The 21,957-nt window shown below is 41.2% G+C and overlaps 3 protein-coding genes across 9 annotated transcripts in view; 1 reads left to right on the forward strand and 2 right to left on the reverse strand.

The window, feature by feature from the left end:
• Positions 1–9,615, forward strand: part of LOC308063973 (vasoactive intestinal polypeptide receptor-like) — a 36,398-nt gene extending 26,783 nt beyond the window's left edge. Inside the window, exons 11-13 of the mRNA XM_080387719.1 lie at positions 574–703; positions 2,039–2,080; positions 4,573–9,615. Coding sequence (XP_080243845.1) covers positions 574–703; positions 2,039–2,080; positions 4,573–4,761 — 361 coding nt within the window. The 3' untranslated portion in view covers positions 4,762–9,615. The remainder of the gene's footprint in view (positions 1–573; positions 704–2,038; positions 2,081–4,572) is intronic.
• Positions 1–21,957, reverse strand: part of LOC308063974 (growth hormone-releasing hormone receptor-like) — a 494,830-nt gene that overhangs the window by 54,055 nt on the left and 418,818 nt on the right. The window lies entirely within an intron of this gene.
• ADCYAP1R1 (ADCYAP receptor type I) overlaps positions 13,551–21,957 on the reverse strand; it is a 155,036-nt gene continuing 146,629 nt past the window's right edge. For 5 of the 7 annotated variants that reach the window (XM_080387700.1, XM_080387701.1, XM_080387703.1 and 2 more), the window contains one exon: positions 13,551–20,619. In XM_080387700.1, coding sequence (XP_080243826.1) covers positions 20,410–20,619 — 210 coding nt within the window. In that variant the 3' untranslated portion in view covers positions 13,551–20,409. The remainder of the gene's footprint in view (positions 20,620–21,957) is intronic. The other 2 variants (XM_080387704.1, XM_080387702.1) reach the window with 1 other exon arrangement.

The following is a 21,957-nucleotide window of genomic DNA, read 5'->3' on the forward strand; positions in this document are numbered from 1 at the left end:
GAAAGCATAAACGCTAAATGTCAGGTAATCCATCCATCTTGCTTCCAGTCGTTTCCACACAAATGGCCACAAGAGAAAGTTGTAGATAATTTCCTTAAAATTCATAGCAGTAACATGATGCTGATGTTCTGATGACTGAACCTAGACCTTCCTGTGTATGAGCCCCTTGGCAATCAATGGGGATCTCATCTCTGCAGTCAGAGAACTCTAGTGAGCTATTTAACTCATCATAAGATACGGCTGTCTTATGACACAGGTTACCTACACCTGCTGGAATTTAGTCTCAGGAGAGCAGATCAGAGTACTTAGTGTGGTGCCTCTGGTTTTGCATGTATAGTATGGAGAAGAACCTTTAAAATTCAATCCAGAAAGCTTGCATACCGCTTTGTTCAGCTTTGTTCACCAGGTGTCGATGGTGGGAGTGGCAGAAAATAATTTTTCCATAACTTTGCTGGATGTAGTAGTTTCCATTATGGAGCTTTCTTCTGTATCAACATTTGTTCCAACATATAATTGCTGTCAATAATTCCCTGTTTCTAACAGTGCATTGTTCTTCAATTCTTGGTTTGCCAGGAGACTTGCTAAATCCACATTACTCTTAATTCCCCTCTTTGGAGTGCACTACATCATATTTGCATTTTTCCCAGAAAGCACCGGCCTGGAAGCTCGCCTTTATATTGAGCTGGGCTTGGGTTCTTTTCAGGTAAGATGGACAAAATGTTTATCAGTCCTAAGAGGTTTGGTCTGAAAATACCAGACTCTCAGGAGTCTTACATTTTTAGGTTGATTATTAGAGTAGTATTAATAACGCATCTAAATTCAACACACACATTCCATCTTATTCCTTTGCAAACTCTTTTTCTTGTTTGTTCCCTTATCTTATTATTTGAAATATCACACTGCTTTAGAGTTCCGACTCAGACTTCATATTAATAATCACAGAAACAATACAATATCTACCTTTATTGAATAATAATGACAGAGTGCCCTAAAGACCAGTCTATGGACTAAGGTGAACTGATTGAAACTAATGCCACATATAGTAAAGGTGATAAGAGGAAGGAAAAAATAAGGATAATATGTAACAACCTGTTCTACCCTTACCCTTTTAGCAGTAGTGAATCCACCACATTGATATTTTTTTTGTTTGTTTGTTTATCTTGCTATACCACTGTTCAGAACAGTATCTTGGATGTAAGAGAGCCAGGGCCTGGGCATGGTACATTTTGTAATAAATAGCTGAGGTCTTTTAAATTCCCTTTTCCCCCTCTACCCCCAAATAGCTTGTCCACATTGATACATATTGAAAAATCATCCCTCTTCCATACTTACCTCTCAGCTATGGCCAGACTGTTAGGGAAAATACTTGCTGGCCCAAGCCAGAGCTGTGTCATGGGCCGTACTGACATTTTAATGACACAGAGAAGCAAAGGCCAGTATCCAGGGCTGCGCCTTGCCCAGTTTACTATCACAGATGTAGTGTAACCCCATGCAGTACTTGCCGGTGTTAACACAGCCTGTGACACGGCTTGGCTCCCGCTGCCCCAGGCAGTGCCTGACTGCAGTTCTGGGTGAACATGAACCCAAGACTTTTCCCAATAGGTTGTTGGCTGAACCCAACCAACCTCTTGTGAATGAAAGAATATAGCTTAGCGCTAAAGATGCAAACCAAGAGCAGGTCCTCACCCACTTTATTCACTACTGTAAGTGTAGACTAGAACAAGGCAGAGGTTCCTACTACCTCATTTGAGGGAGAACTTGTTTGTAAGATACAGTAAACAGTAAGTTAGTCCTTAGCGTCTCCACACAAGAGCAATAATGTACATACAGTGTTGCCAGTCCATTAAGGAATTTAATACTATTATGAAAACCCAATAAATAGTGCCACATCACCTGAATTCCAATGGAACAATAAAAAACAGAAAAAGGTATTTTTTGCTGTTTTACTTAAATTTTGAATGAAACCTGATTTCTTTCTCTGGTTCTGTGCTATAAATCCTGATGACTGGCTTTTTTTCCCCTGCCCTACCTCTCCTAGGGTTTTGTTGTCGCTCTTCTATATTGCTTCTCAAATGCAGAGGTGAGTAGCAAGTACATTAGATTATCAAAACCTTTTAAACTCATGGGCCTTTCTTGTTTTGCATCTCCCCCCCCCCATTTCCAGAACAGAACAGTGCTTTGATCTGCTCCTGAAAGCATGAAATACACCCATATCTTTTTTTTCCCTTGGTACCTTTGTTGACTTTATTTGTATTCCTACAGTTCTGACAGAAGGACACAAAATAATCTTTGAAGCAATGACCCTTTACAAACAGTTGGTGACTTTTCTGTCGGGGACTTTTTTCTGCTTTATGTCTGATAGCTATCATGATGGTATCTCAATGGAAAGCTTGTAACACTCCTTCCTTTCTCTAGGTTTATTTTCTCTTAGTGTCTTTTCCTTTCCCTTTCCTTGGGTAGCCTGTGCATTTTCAGTAGTTTTGATCAAACATTTTCTCTCCTGGTTCTGTAACGTTAGAGTTCGGATAAATTCCCTGCAGTACATTTTAGAAAACCAATCATTATAAAACCTAAAAAAAATTGTTTGCACTTTCCCCCCAAAAGCAAAATGAATCAAAAGCCAAGAGAAAACGTGGAACACATCCTCAGAAAAGTGTGTAGGTTGAATGAGAAGAGTGACCCACTAATAATGCCTCAGTTTCCCTACTAGCTTAGACTGGACACCTCTCATAGGGATAGCTAATTGAAATTAATCCTACCTAAGGATGAATAACGCCTAAAATGTTTGCTGTTTAGGAAATCAATTTATAATGGCTGTTCTAGTGCTGTTCAGAGAAAGTACCTTCAAGATTACTGTAAATACAGAATGCTCTACTCCCCACCTACCTTCTGTCTACATAGACTCCTTGCCAACAGCCTTTGAATAGCTTGTGTATTAGACCACACAACACCCAGACCTACTAGGTGTTAAAAAAGGACAGGCAGAGAGTGATCTCTGGCCCTAGGATTAAGTGGTGTGGGTTGGCTTGCATCCATGCTGCTTAGGGATAACTGCTTCTGGAACATTGGCCACTCATTACAGCTTGGCAGTGCATTTGTTACAGCTTCCTACAATCATAAAAAAATTAATTAGTATTTTCTCTCTGTGTGTATTCCTTTGGTTTAAAGTATCTGCAACAACGTGAGAGACTGCTGCAGCCAAGCAGGGTGGTATGGGCTTAAACCGAAGGCGGGTGTTGTACGCAGGAGTGCTGAAGGGCCTTGAGCTTACTGGGATGCTACTGGAGTACTGGGTTGGTGGGGGAAGCCCCTCTTTTAATTTTTAGAGTCTTGAAAGCTTCAGAGGACAGAGTATGTTCTATGTGGTGAACAGGGAGAATAAAGGCAGGACAGGGGCCATCTCAATGACAAATATTGCCAGTGACTTCAAGGGAGCCCTGACATCCAAGATGTACTTCTGCATGTCCCACCCTCTTTTCTGTATGTCAAGACCATACCTAACAGAGGGTTATGTAACAGAATTACTAGATTAGTTCCTAAGCTCAAGGTACTTAAATCACATTTTTCCTTACATATGTCCCCTATAACAATTCAGTTTCACTTAATAGTTTAGTTCTGCATTTAATTTGGAGTGTGTTTGTGCTAATGGTGCTACAGCTGTGACAATCATAGGATTTTCAGCACTAATGACAGTCAGAGAAGATGGCAGCTGTGTTATCAGCATTTGACCCATCTCAGTTTAGGATGGGGTTTGTAAGTCACTTTGTTGGACATTCAGCAGGGCCACCCCCCTTGCAGGAGAAGCAAATAGAAATGAAGTTGAACATGAGCAGTGGTAACAGGGCATGACAAACAATTAATTCACAGGAGCTGGCTGCTTGTGTGAATGGTTGCAAGGGCTGGATGTCTCCTGCAGCTGCTTGTGCTCCTTCTGCTACAGCTTTGAGTGTGAGCTGCTCAGTGGAGGGCAGCAGGACATACCTTCCCCCCTGCCCCCTCATTGCAGTCTTGGTAATGTCAACAGCAAGCCATGGACCTTCAGGTTGGTCAACCTATGGGTCAGTTGTTTGTCAGGTGGTAAAACAGTCAGTTTTCCTAGGCTTTTGAGCATCCCTGAGATTTCTTTCAAGTGTAATATGTATTGTGGTTGATTCAGCATCCTTCAGAGTCAGTAAGGGATCTTTAAGAGGGATTTCAATCTGGATAAACTGACAGCCTGGAGGGGGACCCATACATGGGCATAGCCAGGATGCACAAAAGATTCAGTATGAGGAAAAAATAGAAGTTATATGGAAAAATAAAAGTATTTATGAAGCAGACCTACAACTATAAACAAAGAAACTGCAGTCAAAAGCTACTCACCCTCTGAATTTTGGAAATTAAGCCTATTTGTTTTCAAAAGTGAATAGGGTCATAGTTTAAGTTCTAAAAATGTGTTAAGGCTTAATCCTGACTGATTTGGGTGCCTTTGTGCATCTGGGCAAAGTAGTCAGGCAGACATTTTGGCAAATATTACCTTCAATGTCCACCAGGACTTCATTTTCTGATTGTTTTTAAATTCCTTTTCCATAGGTTCAAAGTGAACTGCAGAAACAGCTGTGCAGATGGCAGTATCAAGAATACCTGAACTTCACACACAAACATGGGACTTTGTCCAGAGAAAACAGTCCAGTCAACTATGTCACCCAGTTGTCACTGCTTGAAAAACTTAGTCCAAAAAGGAAAACATCTGTGTGCCAGAATGGTGTAACTTCTGTCTGAGACTTTCTAGCAGGATGAGTTGTTGTGACATTGTAACATACTACCTAAAAGATGGGCAACTTGGATCCTTTACAGCTTTCCATGGTGTCAAGAGCTTTCTGTGAATTTCTTGTCTGAACTGCTATTCTCACCAGGTCCAGATCAGTGTCACAACCCTGTCTCTCTCTCTCCCCTTAAGCATATAAAATCCATTTATTTTGTGGTAAAGAGCCAGACTCTAAGCTAGTGTGGATCAACAGGTTAGCACCCAAAAGAAAGGAACTACATTAACTTCTCCAGGCCCAGCATGTTTGTGTTTCCCAAAATTTCCAATTTTCAAGAGCATTATTCCTAATCTTCATTTGAAACAGTGGCGATACCATTACTTTTCTATAGTGATTGGTGACATTTTACTACCTGTTTTGAGAAAACATGAGCCAGTTTGGTGGGAATTACACACAGAAACTTGCTAAGCACCTAACTATGGAGCAGCAACCTCCTTCAACAGGAATCTCGAGGTGTCTCAAGGGTGACACAAGAAGAGAACAAATTACGTTATCTGCTAGGATTTTTTTCTTCCATGCCTGTTGAACATAGAGATTAAATTAGGCCAGAGGACCACAAACCTTTTCTTCCCTGTGGGAAAACATGGAATAGCTGAACATTAGGCAGATTATGTGCATATGGAGGAAGAAATTAGAGCAAACCCAATACAGTGTGCCAGCTGGGCTAACTTGAGCTCAGAATTTATTCTAAATTACTCAAAATTCAAATATTTTTTTAATTGAAATAAAAAATAATTTATCTCAGTGCCCAGATGCTGGCCCTTGCCTAGCTGGAATAGACTTTCTGCCACCCTAATCTTGAAGACTGGCTGGATCCATCAACAAAATACACAATTAAATTGTGCTTTTTTGGAGACTTCCCTTTGAGGACTAACCTGCTGTGATTGTCTCAGTCCTGCCCACCTTCTCTCAGCTCATTATCACACTACTCAGTGATGTTCCTGGGGTCAGAATTACCAACACAGCAGGGTGGTCTAGTGACGCAAAGTATGGTCTAGTAAACCAGAGTGAACCGATGTTGTGCTTGCATTGCTTCTTTGGGTGGCTGCCTTCTTTATTCAGGACCGAGCTGGACTCTACCTCAAACCCTCCAAAAGTATAGAAAGGGCACACAAGGTACACTAGACATAGCTACGGTTCCTTTCAAGATAGGACCATTCCCAGGACAACCAGCATTCAGGCTTGAAAGCGCTGCTAGAGACTGTGGCCACTGAAGTACATGTTGGCTTTCTGTGAACTGCAGTTTGAGTTTGGCTTCAAAAACTAGGGCTCCAGCCCCTCATTTTACTCTGCTCTTGGTTAATTTAGGTGAGGAGACACTTCACAGAAACCTCTTTGTTGATTTTAGGTGCTTCATCTCTAGTTCCATTACTAGAGCAGAGACTAATTGTCCAGATTTCTATACAATTCAGATTAGTCCTTTATTAATTAGGCATTTAACCATCTGTCCCAATAAATTAGATGCCCTCTATAAGGCATTACTTTGTCTATTCTGACCTCCTTATAATTTTTCCTGTAGAAATGACCTTTGCTCTTGTGTTGAATTTGTTGCCTAGCATAGTGATGTGAACACTTTTGTATGATGTGTATCTATAAAATGTAAGTGATAATTACAGCTGTTGTGAGTTTGTAATTTTTAATTATGTCACTTTGGATACTTCTTTTGAGACTTTATAAAAAAGGACCATCTTATAATTGTGTTTAGTATGGATATAGTTTTGTAGCCAATTAATATGTACAGTTTTGACATTTCCATCCAAGAAAAGATAAATATTACATGATCCTGCAGCCCAAGTTAATGCTCCACTCCCCATCAAAGACACTGTCACTAAGACATGCCTGCAGTGCCCTGCTTCTATCCATTTCTGAGATAAGACCATTAGTTCAGGTATCTGACTACTTCTGAATATTTTATTGAGGAAATAGTTGTGGTAAACATTACTGAGTTCTCTAGAAAAAGAAATTGACCCACATCTCTTCATCTGCCTTTGGGGAGGAACAAAGTTAGAGTGAATTATGTTTCTGCTTTTAGCTGACCTGGGAACATTTCTTCTGAAAAAAAAAAAACAAAAAACCCCAAACCTGGGCTAAGGCTTTATGTACTGGGAGAAGTCGTCTCCCTAACAATTTCCCCTTTACTTTTTCTCCCACCTAGCTTCATCATTTATTTGGTGCATGTATCAGCCATCTTGTGTCACACAGCAATCCTGCTTCCCAGCTGGGCTGCCAGGATGGCCTGCATGTGACTTTAAGGCCAACTATCTCACGATACACCATTTATTACTAGGAAAAGTCTTTACTGGACCAAGGAACCAGAGTAAGGAAAAACAATGGCAAAGAAAAGCGACAGGTCCCAGTGCACCATGAAGGATTTTTCCATCAGCCATTCAGTGCTCAATCTCTTCATAAAAATTCAGAAGCTTGAGCAACCCCACCATTCCTACTAGACCCTACCAGCTAGTCCGTACCCGTATACCACCACCATGTGCATTCAGCTTGCATTAACTCCTCAGATAACCTCTTTTGCCTCAGGCTCTTTCCAGTTGCCCTCACAACTCATCTCGCAGAGATCCATCCAATGCCTCAAATGTTTTCCAGCAACCTCAGCAATACAATGACCACCTGCTCTACCTGTCCTCTGTCTAAACTGTCCCTGCATCCCTCCCAGTGCTGCTGACTTTGCCAAGCCTTTTACTTTCCAAAAAATTTGGATCAGGATGTGTAAGCCATAAGCTGGAATCAAGGGCTATAGGAAGATATTGTGCATATATATATATAGCCACTATTTACATAATTTTTATAAAGGGCACACTTTGGGACAACCTGATGATGAAGTTAGTAATCCTGGAGGGTGCAGAAGTTTCATGTTTGGGCTGTGAAGAGGCTGCTGATCCCTGCTGGATGGCATATCTGAGGACACTGGCACGCGTAGGAGCAGGGAACACTTCAGGGATATATTGGGAAGGCAGCCAAGGGTTCCTGCAGGCTGCATGGAAGCGCTGTGCGGTCTGCGTGGAGGCACTGCCATCTCGTGGGGTACCTTGTGTGCTGGCCCGGCCGGGGGCGGGGGGGAGAGCAGAAGCCCAGGCAGCGCCCCCAGACATTGCCCCCCACTCACAGCCAGGGCGCCCCATGCGAGCTGCGGATACTCCCTCTCATGAATGAGATTGGGATGATGATCAGATGACAGCTGCGATATCATTAAGTTATATCAGCTAGGAAAAGCCGCTTGCTCTTTCTCTCATCCCCTGCCATCTTTTACACAGTTTAGCTCTTCAAGTATTATTTTTTAAATCCATCTACAGACTACATGAAGACCTGGAAAGATCAGAAACAACTGTTCCAGCTCCTTTTCTTGGTGTTGCAACTAAGACAGGTTGTTACAAATGAAATTTCTCACCAAGGGTACATTTTTAACCCTTACAGTGTCAGCATTTTTTTCAGAAAGCTTGATTGTGCGGGCTCCAGTTTCAAAGTAATCCTTCCAGCAAGCAGCTTTACCCACTTTGCCAATGCTGAGCTTCCCCAAGGTTGTCTAACCCGCCTAGACCTGGATTTTCAGAGCAGTACAGGGGGATGGTAGAAGCTACTGGAAAAAAAACCAAAGGCCTGAAAACCACAAAATGTTTCAGTGCATCTCAAAGTAAATGATAAAATAATTAGTCAGTTTAAAAGTACACATGGCATGACAGAAGAAAACTGAAATGTGGTGATGAGAAATATCCACTGTCGTTCTATTTCTGCAAAGCAAAGGTGGTGTTCAGCTCCCAGGATATGACAGCTAAATTTAGGCATCTCTGTGTGGCAGCCTGTGTATGGTTCGGATGTCTAAGCTGGTGGCAGTATTAGCAATCCGGTCAGTGAAATCCATGAGCCACTCAGCTCTCCCTAAAGTAAGCACCTGCTTTTGGCCAGCTGTTGAACTGGCTAGACATCATTGGTTATTGATCTGGAGTTAGATTCTGTTGCATAAACATAACTACCAAAAGCCATTTGAGATATCTTGGGAAATCCAAGACATCTGTGCTGTCCTCAAGGTATGATCAGATTTTTGGACACATTTTCTGGAAGAGGAGCTGGAGGCCAGGCAGGACACCACACAGCTCCCAGAATCAGCTAGCTACTTGCATTTAAGCAGCCACTTCCTGCTTTTGGTGCCTATCAACTGTAACAAAAGCTTGGGCACCTACTCTGTGTGCATGTGCCTTCCTATTCCCTTGGTCCTACTTCGCGAGACAAACCCCACCCTACGCTAAAGCACATTAAAGAAACATTACAGCTTGATTTCTGTGTATTCAGGCTACCTGTGCGGTTGCATCACAAGCACCTTATGACTTTCTTGTCCTCTCCTAAACTGCTGTGCAAAAATAACTCCTCCCTAACACACTCCATCTCAAGTCGTGTTGAGCAGGCAAAGCTGATTGAGTCCACATCCAGGATTACAAACAGACTTTAGGGGAGCTTAGTCCAATGATGGATAAGTGACTAAATCATGAAGCACATGGGTCCAACATTTTTTGGAAATCCAGTTGTCACTGATAGCTCAGCTGCTGAAACATGTGACAGAAACTGCCAGATAAAGTTTGATGGCTGTGCTTTGCTAGCTAGAGGTTGCCAGACAGTCCTTTGGTAAAGTCAGAAACCTAATTTGTTTTGACAACATAGGGTTAAAGAGTGCTTTAAAATAAACTTATACTAGAGATAGGGAGAAAATTACATGATATATGTATCTGTCACAGCACTATCAAAACTATCAAGCTGCAACAAGGCTTTTATCACCCCATACCAGGTTACTTCAATAAGTAGTTAGCACACCCCTCAAACCCCCACAAGGTTTCTAAAGTTCATCTACTGACTGAGCTGTTTCTTCATACTCTTCAGGCCAATCCACCCTGCTTACCTCTGCTGCATCCTTCTCCTTGTCTCACCCACATCCAGGGCACACTCTCTCTCCTCCCTCTGCTTCTTCCAGGTCTTCCTTCACCCAGTGCTCCCCTTCCATCCCACTTAGAGCTATTTAACTACTTAACAGAACCAGCCACAGCTGCATCTTATCTACGTCAGCCAGCCCACCGCCCCTGAAGCCAGCCCACAGCTGTGTATTATCAATGTTAATTAACCTGCCTTCATTCCTCTACAATTCCTCTACATATATATATATTTATATATATATGTAAAAGAAATTTTTGAGTATCTGAATGAGATTTTCTCTATTTCAGAAAATACAGCTGGATTTGAGGCAGTACTCTTCTCAGTGTGTTGACAGACCCAGTAAATGAGTTTTTCCCAGTGTCTCGTTCTTGGAGTAAATGTGCTATAGTGTGCTATTGTTTCTTCAGAATTGTGGATACTTACCATAGGACTTTTAGAGTGGCCTGAAATGCTTTTGGAGATGCCTTTTCTTTCTGTGCCTCTTAAGTATAAAATGATCCTAAAAAAAATCACTTAGACTAGATGTAACTTTTAAAAATAAGGCCTTTAACAGAGTCCCTAATCTACATTTGCTGGTCACCATGGTTTGTAAGGGAATGACTGATACAGCCCTTCTGCACATGGTGGAAAGGGGAGACACATCCTGTGTCCTGTCCTCTAGCACTCAAAGAAGTGGCTGAGGCTGCTTCGGATCACCTGGTAAATCCATATAAATGGATTATGATACAGTATTTACAGTGATTTAAAATATAGCAAAAATTAAAATCCATACATCTGCCCTGTCCCCTCAGCTCTCAACCTGCCCATGGGCCCAAGACCCTGTTTCAGCCCAGGCCCTGCCTCAGTGATGCTGTAGGATGCTGATCTCCAGCTTTGCAACAGCCCTGCCCCACCAAGGGCTCCACAGATTTGGGACAGATCCATAGGCTGATGGCCTGGCCTGGCCTGGCACTGACACCACGAACTTGCCTGCTGGGACTCTTGGCTGAACCCGCTCTTTATCTCCAAGCCCTTCTTGGTTCCTCACAGGGGCTGTGACTGGCCCATGCCATGCCCCTTGTCTCCCAGCTCCCGTCCCTTAGGCCCTGGCTGCTCCCTGACACATCTCTACCCCTGTTTCAATAGATATATGTCCACTTTCCTGTGAAAGGTCAAGGTTCCAAATCCCTGTACTGTGGGTAAACGATGAGGGAGAAGAGCCGTGGAAAGATGTGGCCTTTGTGGAGGGTTCAGAGATCCATGAGGGTCAGACAAAGTCTTACTGTAGCTGAAGCTAAGGAAGAAGATGGGAGAAGAAACAGAAACAGGTCACCTAACATGGAGTCCTCTGTTCCAGTAGGGTGGATGTACCTGATCTCTTGAAAATGAACCTGATCATAAAACTCTTGAGGTTTGACTATAAAAGAAATTAAGTCTTGAAGCATATCAGATGTTATAGAAACCAATCTTTTCCCACCTTTACCAACTGGCAGTGCCTTTGTTTGAGGCCAACGGACTTTCTTTTCCTGTTAGGCCTCTTAGGAATAATATGCAGGCCCCAAAGGACTTGTGGATCAAAAGCTCAGAGCCACAGGGGCTATTAATTGCGATGGAGAGTGTCCTGCATCTGTATCAGCAATATTAGACCACAGCCATGCTTGATACTGATGCAGTGTGCTGAATGCATTTGTCGTGTAACTGCTCTGAATGATGATGAAGGAGGATTGTGCATGGCCCACTAATGGCAAAGATTTCACACCTGGTTGGTCCAGGATTGACTTTGCCCAGCAGAATCCAGAAAGTCTTTCCCATGAGGAAGGAAGCTAACCCTTTTAGCCCCCCAAAGCTCCACCCTGCTGCTTCAGGAAGAAATAAGCTACCCTGTAACTTCACAGACAAAAAAGAAAAATTCTCTTTGGTGCAATTTTATATCAGAACAGACTTATACAAAATGGCAATACATTTATTGTGTCATCTACAGCAGTATACATGTTAAAAACAATTTCTCAAAACACAAAAAAGTTAGAAAGCAGCAATTGATATCTGTCTTTCCACCTCATAACAAAGCTGAATAACCTCAGATCCCATTAGCAATTAAACCAGTTTTGACCAAAAAAGGTCAGTATTAGACCCAACAGGCCAGTAAGTTTTTACCTTGACACAGTCAAAAGCCAAAATACAGCTTTCCATCCCATAACTTGGTACTTCTCTTAGAGCTATAGCTTGTTGCGTCGCCACTAAATTGACAAGAAGAAGGGAAAGAGAATGAACACACCAAACAGTTGTTTTTACAGATTATACCGGTACACAAAGGCCTCTTGAGACTTCTCTGCAAACACAAAGTCTGTTGGGAAAGGCATGTCCAGAAGCCTAAGTCATTTTAGACACCGAAGAGTGTCATATCACACAGTGTCATATCACACAGTAATTCTTGATATGGATGAATTCCCCAAAAGAAAGCCAATGGGAAATTACAATTTTAATCATAAGAAGGTGTAAGACCACAAGGATCAAAACATAGTTCAAGCTCTGCTGGTGTGTTTTCATACACAAAGTACAATGTGTATTTAGCTGAAGTTAGCTTTTTTAGTACAGATATACACGGAGCTTAACATCAGAGCATCATTAACTACTACTGCATACTCCAGATCTTCCTAATGTTACTCTTAAATGCAATTCTGAACCGGTTGCATGTGCCTGACTGCTAAAAGCAGAAGGTGAAATCCTCACTTTTTTCACTGCATGTGCACTATATACCATAGATTGTTTCTGGACACAGAGCTGGTCATATGGACACAATCTGACTAAGAGAACAAGACTTCCTGAAAACTCCTCTTGGTGAGAGCTACCAAGACTGTATCAGGCATGCACCTCCACCAAATCTGGTTGGTAATACCCAGCAGAAGCCACCCCCAAGCTTTTCAAGACCATTATTTCTCAGCATGCATGAAACAGAACAACGGTGACCAGGCAAAATTGCCAGGGGAAGAGTCATCTACTTGTAGACTTCCACAGTGTCAACATCTGTCTCCGATCTGGTCAGCAAGACTTCCTGGTGGAAAGGAACAGATACTTGCAAAGTATGAATCACATCAGCCTTGAGAAGATTTCAAAAATCCGTTTGGTGCTTGTACTATAAAATTGCTCATTTCTCTCTTGGGACTACAAAGGCAAAGTAGATAAACTAGATCAAAGGAAGAGATCTTCACTACCCATGTCTGAAGTGGAGTGTTGTGGATATCTCCTTAGCTGTCTGCTCAGTCAGACACAGGATCTTTTCCAGGACTTTGCCTATGAGCCAGAATGCCTAATGCTGAAAGTGCTGGATGTTGAAAGGGACACATATTTAATATAGCCCTTGATATTTAACCCTCTAAGAAAGAAAATCAGGTTAAACCAGATATTTGGTTGTATCTTTGCATTATGTACATTTCTACAGTTGTAGACTCAGGAGTCCAAGAGACACTACCTTCACATAGGTCTAGCTATAAGAGTTTGAAGCTGAATCCCACTCCATGGGTTTGTCTGAGTTTCCTAGATATCCACACAGAGCTCATAGATACGAAATAGGAACTATAGGAGCCACTATTGTCTGGCAGCTGGAAGCCAAGCAGGATCCCATAAGGTGTCCCATATATCCTGCTCTATCTGTTCTTACTACCTTGTCTTGCTTCACTTTAGACCTTCCACACTATAATAGCTCTGCTGAGGTCATATTTATTGCTCTGCAGTGTCAAGTAGCAGATGGTTTGAAGCATCCTACATTTCTCTGGAAGCCTTGCCCACATAAGAAAATCTCGGGGAGGGGGGGGGGGGGGGGGGGGGGGGAAGCGCCTTAATGTAATGAAATCAGATAATCAAACTGAGGAGGAAAAACTTAACTTGTTGAACTTTCTAGGTACATCCACTCTGTGGAAACTGAGGATCACCTTTGGCGTTTGGATCCTGTAAAGGCTCCATAGGACTTCACGGCAGCTGTGTAATCACAGCTTGCATGTTTCTGTTGATGCTGAGGGCACAGAAGTGTGAGTACAGTAGCTTCATCCAGGGTGCAGCACCTGTCCTACCTGTGTCTTCTCAAACCAGCCACTCCCTGTGAAAAGGCTACGAAGGGACCTGGTTACACTGCTCTTTCATCCCGGCCCTTCGGTAATGTTGTGATGTAGATACTCCTTGTGATTATAGCTGGCTATCAGGGGTCATGCTTTCCTCGCCACTTCCTCTCTGACATTACTTGTCGAAGTGGATGTTGGATGGGAGGCACTGAGAGGCTCACCAGACTGGATGACACTATGTGCACAATCTGAAAAACCATCATCTAGCTTCTCCTGCCAAAATAGCTTGTTGTAACTCATCCTCAACTGTCTGCAGCTGTACTTTTCAACCTTTTTTTATCTGTAGGAGCATTCACATAACTGCAAGTAAGAAAAAAGCCCTTCAGGAGCCTTAACAAGCATATATTGCTACATACAAAGAATGAGCTTACTTTCCTTAATTATCTTCTGTGGGTACTTCAGAAATAGTCTTTGGGCTGTGAAGTCTCCACAGACCACAGGTCGAAAACCTCTGCCATAAGCAATTGTTTCTGAAACTATTTTTAAAAAAAAGTAATTAACAAGATAAAGCCAATTAAATGAATGGGGTTTGCATTTCTTTTATTGCCAGTGTTTACTAAAGTCACTTTGGACATATTTTTTTTGTTATACGCTCTGAAAATTTTATATCTAATTTCTGGCAGGGTTGGGCTGGAAAAGTAATGTGAAATTAGATATCTGCATGGTTCACAGGCCAGCTGTAGTAGGGATTTAGTAGCGGTGTCAGACACATGAGCACTAAAACCTCGCAAGCTGACACACTGACACAGTGTATTTTTTCCCACTTGAATGTTGATTTCCTGCAGTGTGAGTATGCAGACTGCATGAGTGTCCTCTCACTTTGACTGGAAACAGCAGCAATACAGCTTCATTTGCAAGATTATAACTGAAACCAGAAAAGGAGAAGATTGGGATCATTTCCCTTTAGATCTGACTGAATGAAAGCTGCTCAAAACCCAAATCTCATTTATATACATTCAAGAACTGGAAATATCTCTCTTAGTTTTTATTGTTCCCCTTTATTTTTCCAGGGTGCTTCACATGCTGCTTCCAGATAATTTTCCTGCTGTTCTCAATGGGTTTGCATATGTCTGTATTTGCTTCTTTGCATTGTTTTTGCCGCCCAAGTTGAGATTACAGCTGAAACAAATGCATCTTAATAGCATGATTATTTTTAGCATGATTATCTTCCAGCTGCATAATCAAAGATAAACTATAAACTTTATCTGAAATAAAGCTGTTTGTATTTCAGGAAGGGAGAAAGGAACTGGAGGTGAGATTAGTATGACAGGGAGTTTAAGCGAGCCAGGAATTATTTTAATTTAGCATTCAGAAAAAAGGTTTCTAACTGCCAGAAGAGTGAAGTTCTATAATATCTTTCCAGTGGAAGGAGAAGGTGAGAATAAGAAAAGCTTGGTAAATTTTAAAAGGGGAGTTGATCAGTTTAGGAATGAGAATAATAAACTGTGAAAATAACGGCAGTTACAGAGTTTCCTTCAGATTAAGGGTCCTTATGGCACTGTGCTGCTCTGGAACGCCGGAGGATCAGAGTCCAACAGCTCTAACTCTGCTAAATATGTTTAGTTTTTGATCATTTTGGTTTTGCATATTTTTAGTTACTGATTTATTTTCTCCAAGGGATTTATTAAAAAAAAAAATCAACAAACTGAATCTTTGAGATAACCAGAGGTCCTGCATAGCCCTTCATATGCAAGCACAGAACATATGCAATGCAGAAGCAGAATTTTATCCATCATTGATATGAGAACATTATGAAAAGCCGCAGTTTTACAAAATGACATGGACAAGGCACATTATGTCAACTAATCCTTTCATCACTGCTGAAAAGGATCAGATTCTCCCAGGTCAGGTTTTGAACAAGAGTCTAACAAACACTACATGGTGGCCAGTTATGGTCCCCATAAATCAAAAAAAAACACAGTGAGGCTGGAGAAGGTCAAAAGAAAGACCATGAAGATGATCAAAGAGATAGACAACCTGGTCGATGAGGAATAACTGAAGGGTTAGGACTTTTCTCCCTGGAGAAGAGAAGGCTCAGGGAGGGCCTCATCACAGTATTCCCATACTAAAAGGGTGTCTACAAAGATGATGGAGGCTACCTCTTCACAAGGAGAAGACAAGGGGAACAGGTACAAGGTGCACCAGGAGTGGTTTCTTAAGAAAGAAATTTTTCACAGTGAGTACAACCATTCACTGGAACAACCTCCCCAGGGACGTGGTAGAGTCCCCATCACTGGAGGTTTTCAAGATGTGCTACATAACGTCATCTAGGCTCCCTTTCTTATGAAAGGTTGGACCAGGCAGTTGTTCAAGGTCCCTTCCAGCCTGGGCTGTTGATTCTATGATTCTGTGAATTGTTCTGCATTCCCTTCTGGAAGGTCTCTCACTTGCCATTGATGATGGAGAGTCTAGGGACAGTCATCTTTGCAAATGTAGTTTAAAATTTTCAGCACAGTCAGTTCCTGCCCACTTCTGGTTGTTATTTAGCCTTGTAGTTGCAAGACACAGTTCTTTAGTTGCAATGATGGACAGCTGCTAAAAAGGAGGAGCTAGACAGCAAATACAGTGTCTGAATTTAACTTCCGAACTGCACTTTTAGCATTTCACTCTGGACTCACCTGCCTTCATCTCTCTCCCTTCTCCCACCACCTGTTTTAACACCTGGTTTTCAAATACAAATACTTAAATAAGACAGAGGAACTTGGGTATTTTTTGTCTCTGAAATAAAAATTCCCACAACTAAGCATTTAAGTTTCATTATCTGGGCTCTGAGTTCTAGATATAATAAATGTGAGTGAAGGTAAAAGGTGAGGTCACCATGAAGCAATGAAACAAGCCTTGACCTTTGAAATATAGGTGGTAGGTTTCATTTTGGGATGTTAATTGTCCTGTAGTACCAGCACTCCGCATCAAAAAGTCAATAATCAAACAGCGATTAGATACAGTAAATAGTCACAAAAGCTGCAGCACAGAAAGTTTTTGTACATTTACAAAAGCAAAATAAGAAAATTAGACAAGAAATACATTATGGACATGGTAGAAAAAATGGCTCAAGGAGCACTACACACTTGCTTCTCTTTTAATTGTGTATTATTTTTAATAACACAGTCTTTCTAGCTCCAAAATATATTTCACAGTGAAAAATCAAACAAAGCACTGTTACACTTAATTGATATTTACACACACTTAGAAGCAAACCATCCATTGATTTCCTCCATCCTGAAACAAATAGAACTGACAGCCACTGTGAATGGTGGCCAGGCGTGTCCAGCACCTTCAGCTTACATTCAGCATGAATTTCTTGAGAGCTAATTTGTATGATGGCATCACAGTCTGGTTTAAATAACTCTATAAACCTGAAGTATGATCTTTCCAGTAGCACTAAGAAAGTTCGAGTGACCAAGGAAAGACACAGTTGCAAGTGCATCAACACTTCCAACAAAAAAAATCCTAACCGAAAGGGGTTACTTGTATAATGTTGCGTATGTTAAATATGTTGAGAGATACCATTTCTTCTAGTAAATTCAGTGCTGGTGAAAGGTACCAAAGACTTCAGTTTGTCCCCTGAACAAGAAACACAGGGACTTGCAACAGCAGAAATTTCCCCTCCGCTGCCCTCCAACTTGTCTTGCTCCTGAGCTTTGGCTCTAGGAATTTAAGAGGCAAGTCCAAGTTTGCTGAGACCATCAAAAAATAATAGTAATAATAATGTGCTAAGGTCAAATCCCAAGCCAAAGTGAGGTGATTTTGCTCTAATGATAATGGTTATCTGTATTGATTTTAATTTAGCTGAGGACCTGGTCTCCAGTGTGCACGTCTGGAGGGTGGTTTTGGCGATGTGGACATTTGCCCACGAGGCACTGGACTGAGATCCACCAACTCAAATTGCAGAGCACTGAACAATAGGCAGGAAAACAACAGAATCTAAAAGTAAGCTCAGAAAAAGCCTCCACAGGAAAAAAAAATAATATATCCAAATACCTTCTGGCTCTGGACTGAAGCATGACAAAAAGTCTCCTGTTAGAGGCAGTTATTCAACACCTTTTTCTCAAAAGCTGTAATTTATTAATGCTTGAAATTTGGCTACTAGCCATTCATGCAAAATACACTTTTTGATTTTTTATAAATAATAATACACTTACAGTATTGTCAATATAATACCTTGTGAAAGCTCATTCTGCAGAAAATACAAAACTAAATGTTATCTGTTCATCTAACATGACAGTTTCATTGAAAAAATGTCTACGTATGCCTTTACCTGATAGATCTGACTGTCCCCATCTCCCATTTTCTGGGAGCATCTTTCTGGACTGCGAAGTGCATGGTTCCTTGGGAAACTTTCTAAAATATCTTTTAGCAGCAGCTCATGAGAGAGGCAGTTCTGATCTATCCGTTAAAAATACTTCAGTGACTTTTGCAGAGCGTCTGGAAGAGGAGGACAAATCCTGCTCTCAGAGCAGCAAACCAGTGCTGAAGACTTGAAAAAAAAGACTGTCTGGATCATACAACTCCCACTTAAGATACTGGAGTATAATGTAAGTGGTTTAAACTTTTGCTGGTCCTCTGTTCAAGGGTAATTTCACCTGACAGGGCTGTAAGCATCTCTTAAGTGCATGCTCCTGTACCAATATGCTGCCAGTCAACTCTTCTGTCTGTTTTGAATTATTTTTACATTCATTTACACTGCTACAGGTGAGAGCAGATTATGTCCCATAGAGCATTATATGTGTTAAGTATAACTATAATTAACATTTCTTTCACACCTTTGAGACCTTTTTTTTTTCTCCTTTTAAAAATAAGGAAACTAGCATTATTTTTTTTAAAAAAAACTATGCTTAAAATGACATTAAAACTTTTTTTACCTAAACTAACAAAACCCAGTGAAATTAAGAGCTCACACTCAGCTGACACTAAAATTCCAAGTCTTTCTCTTTTTTTTTTAAGTTCATGATCATGTCAAGTAACAAGAAAGGACAAACCTCAGTTTTGAATTTCTGGTTGTTATTAGCTTCAGTTCAAAATTTCACATTTAAAACGTCATTTTAATTTTTGTTTTTTATATATGCATACACATACACGCATATATATATATATATCGGCTCATAAATCCAAAATGAATTGAGCTCTAGGACGGTCCTCAAAGCCTTTATGCACTGTATAAAGACTTTTAAGAATTGACATCATCAACATTTGATTGAAGTAGATATGTACCAGTCATGGCTTTAACTACAAGGCAAAGGTTGAACGAACATTTTAGTTCCTCTCAAAGAAAAGCAGCAAGACCATTGGTGGTTAAACAAACAGAATAGCCACAGACTGGGAAAGCTGCCAGGTGTGGGAAGTCATCCAATGTCTATCTTTTCCTTCCATACCATCTTATTGTTCAGTTTAGTTGCTCACCAAGTGCAGATGACTTTTACCTTCCGAGACGATCATGCCAGGTCCTCCTTGTACCTCTTGTTCTGGCAGGGAAGAGTCAACACACAGAAGTCAACCAGGTTACAAAGGCACCCCACTCTGTGACAGCACTACCCAAAACCGTGCCATGTTTGGACACAGATGCAGAGGTTTCAAGGTTACTTGGGGGGAAAGGCCATCCTGGAACTGACTTTTGCTTTTAAGGTGGGAGGGAGGGGACAGTTATTTTTATTATTCAAAGAATCCAATCAATCAATCAATCAGCCAGTCAATGCCAAAAATATAGATATATCTCAACTGCATGGCCCTTTTAGAAAATTCACAGCTTAGCTAGAACATAAAGCATTCTCAGAAGCATCCCTGGGTATGGAAAAAGCCAGCTGATCCCATTTTTTGCCTGGAGCCCCCACACTGACTGATGATAGGAAGCTATGCAGCTTCACATTGGCACAGCAGTTTCTTTAAGTCCACTGGGAACATGTGATTAAATCCAGCCCTGAACTTAATTTTCTGATGTTCTTCCCAAATTGGCTGGTTTGGTTAACCCAAGCATGTTAGCTCCATCCTAAGACTCAAAAGAGAAACACTGCAGAAATTCACATGCCAAAAGACAGGGACAGGCTGAGATACGTTTGACTAGGGGGAAAAAAAAGGCAAATCCAAACCATAATGGAAACCAATTGGAAAAATAACAATGGTCATGTCCATTCACAGATTAGTATCAGTTTGGCAACCGAGGATCACAACTGCACAGCGATCACTTGTTACTTTTGACTGACAACGGACTACTCGCAGATGCTCTGAAATGTAAATCATTGAGCGGGTGGGCTTGGCCTGTTGGTTGTCTTTGAAACATTTTTCCATTAATGGCCTCGAGTACGGCTGGGTATTTACAGTGATTGTTAAAAAGAGATATATACACACGTTTCTTTTGCTTTTTCACCTCCTCAAACATCAGGGAAGGGAAGGGAAGGGAGACGGAGAGGGAAAGGGAGAGGGAAAGGGAAAGGGAAAGGGAAAGGGAAAGGGAAAGGGAAAGGGAAAGGGAAAGGGAAAGGGAAAGGGAAAGGAGACCTACACCACCACCAAAACTATGATTTTTTTTTCTTTTCATTTTAGAGGGATGGTTTTTGGTTTGCTTGTTGATTGATTTGCTTTCCTTAGCTGCTCATGTCGCTAGGTTCTCCGCATTTATGCTGGACATCCGAATCTGAGAGCTGCTCTTGCTCAGAATGGAGAGTTGTGTCCCCCCGTTCACTCCGCTGCTCGCTAGAGAAGGATGACGATGTTTGAAATCCACAGCAAAATACCGGTTGACTTTCCAGCTCCTCCATTTTCTCTTTATTTCTGATTGCACCTTTAGGGAGAAACTTCAAAAGGTCATTTTTTATGTACTTAGCTGCTCGAGGACATGCTGACAAATTATCAAGATTAGAAGAAAAAAAAAAGAACCACGAATTGCAGAACTATTTTTAAGACTATTATCAAACTCCTCACTTCAGCAAAATCTGAAGTGACCTCTCCATGTCTGAAAGAGATCCAGGCATGCAGGGGGAACAACCCAGGCTCTGTGTCTCTGACTTTAGATAATTTAAGATTGGCCCAGAGGTGCGTAGAAGACCTGTTCTACACAAACTCCAACATCGTTCTTGAGCTAGATCCTGTTTTCATCAATGGCCAGTACCAAATACATAACAAGAAGCCAAAGAAACCAGCAACAAAAAGGTACTAGACAGGAATGAAATGTCTAAGCAGACAACAGCTTTTGGGTTAATAGACACCTGTGACCTCCTTTCCTTTGAGATTTTTTCATGGGCACCCACAGAATCACCAAGACTAAAACAATCCACGGTTGAAAGCTCAATTGGGAAAAAAAGCACATAAATCTGCAGCTTTTCTGCTTTTCATTCATCACCAATTTCCTGGCAATCCTGCTAGGTGTGTATGTCTATACGTAAGTTATAAAAGTTATTAATATCAGTAAGATCATACTAGCTCAGACCAACATTTACTTGGTCTATTACTCATTCCTGACAGGACCCTGTAGCATATTTCTGAATGAAGAACGAGTAAGGATGTGGAGATATTTTCCCAATATATTCTTCCAGTCTCCAACAAGCTGCTGTGTCAAAGATGTTCTTGTTAACAGTCATTGCCAAATTTTCCTAGATTAATACAATTGTCAAAATGGATCAGCATATGCCAAAATGCTAAACTAGCGTTTGAACTTCATGGACACGAACAACAGGGAGTAAAAGTCCAAGGAAAACTTACATTTTCCTTCTAGTAGCTCTAAATTCCTATTTTGGTTAAAGTATAGATTGGTATAAATCAGGTAAAGTATGGAGTTATATTACTCTTGTATAAAGAAAAGTGTTTGCATGTGTAAGAGCATAATATACCAAAGGTAAACTCTTTATTACCCTAAGCAATTCAGCAGAGGCACAAGACATTCTCTAATGTCTTGAGAATTAAAATGGTTTTAATTAATCTGGTTGTGTTCGTTTGGCTAAGAACCACCATCACACCCCCTGCAAGGGGTTACAGGATAGCTGACACACTTTGCATGTTACCTTGGAAGGTGTTTATCTCCACGCTGGTTTTAGACAAGACCTTCTGGCTATGCTTTTAGCACTCACGGAAGATAATAGATGAAACAACAGTTGTAGGTGGGAGAGGCGGATATCCAGTAACACCAGCTGGTGAAG

This window comes from Falco punctatus (assembly GCF_963210335.1).
Source record: "Falco punctatus genome assembly, chromosome: 4".
NCBI classification, from domain to species: domain Eukaryota; kingdom Metazoa; phylum Chordata; class Aves; order Falconiformes; family Falconidae; genus Falco; species Falco punctatus.